Source organism: Solanum pennellii, chromosome 7 (genome assembly GCF_001406875.1).
Source record: "Solanum pennellii chromosome 7, SPENNV200".
NCBI classification, from domain to species: Eukaryota; Viridiplantae; Streptophyta; class Magnoliopsida; order Solanales; family Solanaceae; genus Solanum; species Solanum pennellii.
In genome coordinates, this window is record NC_028643.1 from 72453821 (window position 1) to 72460626 (window position 6806).

At 33.9% G+C, this 6806-nt stretch overlaps 1 protein-coding gene across 1 annotated transcript; it reads right to left on the reverse strand.

Moving 5' to 3' along the window:
- Positions 1 to 438: 438 nt before the first annotated feature.
- On the reverse strand, positions 439 to 5240 carry LOC107026387. The gene is made up of 2 exons (XM_015227340.2): positions 5022 to 5240; positions 439 to 1881 (listed from the first exon to the last, which is right to left on the reverse strand). The coding sequence occupies exon 2, from the start codon at positions 1877 to 1879 to the stop codon at positions 917 to 919; it is 963 nt and encodes a 320-aa protein (XP_015082826.1). The 5' UTR covers positions 1880 to 1881; positions 5022 to 5240; the 3' UTR covers positions 439 to 916.
- Between the last annotated feature and the right edge of the window lie 1566 nt (positions 5241 to 6806).

A 6806-nucleotide genomic window follows, 5' to 3' on the forward strand; every position in this document is an offset into this window, starting at 1 on the left:
TATTCAGTAATGCTAACTATTATAAAATATCACCCTTCGAAACTAAGCTATTGTTGAATCCCATACAAAACTAGGTTGTAGTTGTAGTGGTTACAAACAACTTAAATTAAGTATATGTTGACCAACACTCACTTTGTATATACTATCGTATATATGATAAAAGTAGTGTGGTAATTGACCTCAATACTCATGATAATTGATACTATTGCAATAGAGATAACGGTCTTCATTTGATGTCTCCAAACTAACCAATAACCATATTGGAGTAGATGCAGAAAGCAGTCAATAGCAATTGACTCCCATATATCAATAGATCGCAAACTACTTTCAAACTCAAACCACTTGAAATTGAACGTCATTGATAGAGTGGTATTCTCCACGTTAACCCTTATGAGAAGGGGACAATCCTATCAAACAAAAGAAACCATTGCAAGCCGGTAAAAAACACAAGGATCGGTACTCTCAAATAAGCTTATTACACGAATCATCCAACGCGCAAAACCAAAGGCAATACAAGAAGTACTAGACTAGTTCATAGTTAAATAAAATTAACCCCATGCACAAATGTTGCAACCTTCTTTTCCTCGAGGATATGCATATATCCAATGAGAGAAAAGAAAATCTTTAATATTACCTGATTTATGAAACTATTGCCTACTTCATGAAATAAAAGTACCTAAGAGTAAGGAGGAGGGTTGAATTTACTTTACTACGCAACCAGGTTCCTATTTACAGGCAACTACAGGAACTCCAAATTGCTGTAAGCAGTGGTCATCAATCCTCGCTGGAACAACCGGTTAGGATCTGCAACATGGATGTCTCACATATTTTTCTGGGTTAGGACAAAGAAAACAATAGTCAAACAAACATGTCTCATCATCCCAACCACTCTTGAAAACCTTCTTTTCCTGAAAAATCACCGGATTCTACTACTTGCTCGATGTCGTTGCCGCCTCCTTGATCGTCCCAACAGGATCCTACTGTGAAGTCGAGAGATTCTGTTGAAAACATTAGATGCAGCCTCAGTGCCAGAATGATGGACAAAAAAATCATCCTGATCAAATGAATGATAGCTATCATCGAAAAGATCATCTGGGTGTACATTATTATTCCACAGATCACTAAGAGGGTCTGACCTAAAAAGAGTCTCATCTAGATGGTTATCCAATCCAAAATTCCTGTGGAGCCCTCCGAAGTTACCATCTATTACATAATCTCCCATTACAATTGCCCCAGGCATGGCAGACCTGATTGTGCTAAACACATCGTTCAACTCCCTCTCGTGCTCAAGCTTCTTCCATTTCTCTGCAAGTGAAGGGTCTACTTCTAGGGGACGTGCTGAAGGATGCTGCCGCCTTACATGTTTCCTTAACTTTTTGTACGTTCCAACAAACGAGCAATTTTCATGCATGCATGTTCTCTTCTTTGCGTTTAGATGCTTGCGTGCAGGTTCCACAACCGTCCAACCCTTTACCTGCCCACGACAGAGTGGGCATAGAAGTTCAGTTGCCCCAGCTAAACAACCTGCTCCTGACGAGCAATTAGGATCATTAGTTGACAGCAACCCTGGTTCAGAGTCCTCGATTGAAGTTACTTTAGTATACGCTTTCTTGTATTGCTCAAGACAATTTGAGAAACGGCAGCTAGTGGCACACATATAAGGACGACATCCCTTGTCATAAGACGAGCACAGCAGCAGCACTGCATTGTGAGGGTGCTCCATGCAAACTGAGCAAGTTGCCCCTTCCCATTCTTTCTTCTCTGATGATTTTGGTCGTTTCTCCTTTTGGTGAAGCTTTTTGCACATTTTTGAGCGGCAAGACGGCAAATCATGGTGATGGAAATCAGCTATCCGTCGCACCTTGCTTGGTTTTGTCATTTCTGGTAAAGAAGATAGAGTCCCCAACCACAAAATAAAGGGAACAAAGAAACCAATGGGTTAGGTTGGCGGAGGGGAAGAGGTTAGTAACCCAGATAGTTTGCCAAACAACCAAAGCTTAAACTATTAAAATAATAACTGGAAAGAAGGAAAAAGCTATCATGCAAGGTTTCAAATGTTTCTCAAACTCTACACTTAAAACTTGCGCACACTCAGATATATTGTTGTTAAATCAGATAAATTTGCTGCCTTTGATGAAAGAAATATAGAGGATAAAGATGTCTTAAATCACCAAAACCTGTTTAGTGCACACAATGCTGATCCACATAACATGAGAACAAAATTATTAACATTTATAGGAAGTAGAGCAGGTAAATATACACCAGTTAAATGCACATGTAATGAACCATCGAAACCACACAAAAAAGAGTATTCCGTGAAAAGCTAACCTCGAACACATGCTTTTCTTTTCGTTATTGATAATGGTGGTGTCCGGGCCAATTTGCACGCACTTAGACTAATTCGACAGGGTACTATCACCTCTAACACATACTGGGTGCTTAAAAACAGATTCCACTGGACCATAAAGTTATGTCTTTTATAGGTGCAATCGTTTATTTGCCAACAATTAAACTTTTCGTTAGAATCACGAAGATACCAGAACTAAATGTTAGAGCCTCTATATTTATATCATCAATAAATTTAAAATAGCATACAACACTCATAGGTAAAATATTTAAAATGAAAAGAATGGGACCAAAACCATACTTCATAAGAAAATGGGAACAATAACATAAATTCAAGTCAACCAATTTTGCAAATAGAAAAAGGAAAAAGATATGAAAAAAGGAATGAAAAGAATTTTACTTAGCTAATTTAGATAGCATAATAGGCATTGTCTTCTAAATCAATGGTCAATGACATGATTTTGGTATAGGATTGAGAGAACTGCAGGCTAGAATGACTGAAAAAGTTCATCTTTACTCCCTCCAACTCAACTTATATGATGGTGCTTGACTGGGCACATAGTTTTCGAAGGAAAGAAAAGAATTTGGAACTTGTCAAGTCTAAAATAAACCATAGATATTTGAGTGGCTATAAATCATCGCATTAAGAGTAAAATGGGCATTTTAAAGTTAAAATGTTACTAGATATAGAAAAATGTCGTTCTTTTTGGGACTCTAAAAAAAGAAAATAGTGTCATATAAAATTAAGACAGAAAGAGTAAAAAAGATGGTGCGGGTGGTACACCTCAATTATTCCACCAAATACATGCTACCTTCCACTAGTAGACACTAGATAACTCTGTCTAACAAAGCTTAGGCAGATGGAAATTAAATCCCGAGCTCCACTTATATTAATCACTAGGCCACACTATAGATAAAAAATGCTTTTTAAAAAAAAATTGGCAAGTGCTAAAGAGGCAATGCCTCTCTATAAACTACCCTGCCAATGTCATGATTTTGAAATAGGATTGTGAGAATGTCTATAGTCTAATGTCAAAGAGAGTTTAATTGCACAAAATTACCGACAAAAAATGTTTTATTTATAAAGATTGTGTTTAGGCTAGCTTGTGTACACCTCGATTATTCCATCAAGTACCCATCAAATAAAACTTACGCTCTCTGTTGAATATTACACCATGATTTCTAAGAGTTTCACCCACTTCATAAACCACTAGATCAGACCCTTCAGTGCCTGACAAAAGGGTAAATTTCTAACACAAAATTGGTGAGAGAACATTGCTGCCACCCTATCTTATGAACATATGTCAATGCAAATTGTAAGCAAATTGAGGGTTTTAATATAGGGCAACTTTCACATATAGCAAATAAAAAATTCATATTTGTACGCTATAGCAAAATTTGCATAATCGTGCTCCATAGCAAACATAAACTGTATAATTCGCTATACATATACAGTTGAAGCAAATTGTATAAAACGAAGTGTATAAAACAAGAAAGAGAAAGACACTTGGGCAGAGAACTGTATAAAAACGAAGTGTATAAAACGAATTGTTTTATTGTAAGTGTATAGAACGATTATATACAATTTGAATTTGTATAAAATGAGAAAGAGAGAAAGACAAAAGAGACTTGACAAGGAATATACAATTGAATCGAATTGTATAAAACGAGAAAGAGAGAAATTAGATACAATTTGAAAATTGTATAAAACGTGAAAGAGAGAAAGGCAAAAGAAACTGGGCAGGGGAGTATTTTTATTGTATAATTATAAGTGTACAGGACGAAATATATGTACTTGCATGTGTATATACAATTTTCTCACACTTTATACAAACAGAACCGCAATTTATATATTTCGCTTCTGTTTGTATAAGTGAGAAAGGCGAGGGTGGCGAGACGAGATTTGAGAGAGTGGCGAGCGAGATCTGGAAGAGGGGAGAAAGGGGAACAAAAATATATGTATTTATACAATTTTCTCTGCTTTATACAATTAGAAACAATTTTTATACACTTGTGTTTGTATAAAAAGTGAGGAAGCGAGCGAGCGATTGGAGGAGAGTGGCGAGCGAGATATTTGGAAGAGAGGAGCCGGCAATTTTTTGCAAACATTTGCTATGGAGCACAATTAAATCAACCCTAGCTACTCCATTTATTTTAGGTTATTAGTTTGTTATTATATACAATTTTCCCTTTATTATATATAGTTTAATATATAGTTTTTAACTCTATTATACCTTTTTATCATCAGGATATTCTAAAGATATGAAATACAACTCTTTTACCCTTGAACTACCCTCCATCTCTCCTCTTTTCAGTTAAAGAAAATTAATAAGACATTTTCAAACAAATTAACCATTGCAGAACCAAGCCAGAAGGTCCTTTAAAAAACTTCCAAACACAAAAAGAGACACATCTCAGGTAAAGTTATCCACAACAAATCTTTGGTAACTTCACATTGCCTTGAGAGAGTATTACAATATGTCATCCATGAAAACAATCCAACCTATAAACTACCAAAACTTAATCAATATACAATCTACTCAGAAACTAAAAATAAAAATCAATATACTCCATTTAAACACAAATATTTACATAACTAATCAATTAAAACAGGAATCAACCAATCAAAATCCGGAAATAGTAACAAAAACAGATCAGATCTTGAACAAGTGTACCTGAATATCGTAACGAATTGAATAAACGCTAGGTTTATCAGAACTTTGGTATATAGACCCCCGATATGAAGATATGATTAGGAAGAAGAAGAAGAAAACTTGTATGGAGGAGAGAGAAAGTGTGTATGCCTCGCTCCTCTAATCTTCCGGAAGATTTGAGGGTTTGCGTCCAACAATTGATTTCTCTCTCCAGTTTTCGCTGCCTTCTACTGTGGGCTTACACTATATCTGTGCAATTTACACTGATTTCATGTTTCGGGTCGGGTTGCGGGCAGAAAAATACATAAATGAACTTTTTAAATTAAATATTATTAATCGACATTAAATAATTATCGAATTTATATGTTAGATTTGACGAGAATAAAAGCAAAAAAAATCACTAGACTACCAGACTTCAACAAAAATTTTAACTATAAGAATTATACCTGCAAGGCTCCAAATGTGAGTTTGTCGTAATTTTCTTTTTGTTCAAATCTAACCCATGGGAGTTGGTAAATATTGACGGAGATTAAAAATATTAACTTTAGATAAATTTAGCATGAAGGATAAAATTATTTGGTGCATACTATTTTAAACATGTCATTTAATATAAAGATTATTTTCTTTATTTAGGGATTTTCTTGGATGTAAATGCAACATCAACATGGTGGAGTCATATTTAACACATTGTGACGCCATTATTGCATTGTGGTGACTTTTTTCATAAAGGAATATTTACCTCTATTATATTAATCTATAATTTGGAAATTATGGCAATTTAATCAAACTATCAAAGTATATTTATTTACTAAAAAGATGATTTTATATAATTGTCAGTTTCATACTGTTAAAATGACACATTTTGAACCTGATAGCACTTGCAATTCAAAACCAATATCACTATTAACTAGTTCAAAGTTAAGTAGTTTATAATGCTTCCATGGTAATACTATTTGTAAAATAATGTATACTTGAGAAACTTAAAATAAAAACGAATCGTTTTAATTCTATCTAAATAACAATAACAGAATTAAAATTGTTAAAAAAAATTTTATTAGAAAAAAAGTTACAATATTTCTAATTCTATCTAAATAATAATAGCAGAATTAAAATTGTTATTTTTTTTAATTAAAAAAAAGTTACAATATTTCAAAAAAGTAACGCATCTTAAATATGTTTTGAACAATAAACTCTATATTCTTGAGCGCATTTCCCCAAATTATACTTGGTAAGAATATAGACACATTAATTTCTCTCTCTAGATATGATCGATAAAAAACAAGTACTATATACCAATACAATTCTTTTTCAATTTTTCAAAGCTTGCGTATTATCTAATAAACATACTTCTGTTACGTCACGAGCAAATTCTCCAAAAAGTTTAAAGGGGCATTTGATGCTTCTGAATAAATTGAAAAAGATTCCCCAAACAAATCATTCTTGTACTGTAATACTTTTGTACGTCTACCTCGATTCTTAACTGGTAAAGTGATTTAGAACTAATTCATTTCTTAAAACCTGTTATATTCTTTCTCCAAACATCTATACGACATACTATCCTATTAAATCCATACTAGATGTAGAAATCTGTTTTTTATCAAACAAATTGACCAAACGTGTTTTTCAGAGTTAAATACACCCTTGATTTTGTTCGCATAATATCAGAACCAGACTCTTCTCTGTTCTTGGTTTATCCGAGGTTAATCTCCATATTATATTGTTCATGCTTCAAATGTTCATAAATCATTCTTCATATCAACCAGGCTTAACCTCACTTCTAACTTTACTGAATCTCAGCCCCCCCCC

Excerpts from the sequence above, each read along its gene's own strand:
- LOC107026387 (XM_015227340.2), bottom strand. The coding sequence starts at position 1,879 with ATGACAAAACCAAGCAAGGTGCGACGGATAGCTGATTTCCATCACCAT.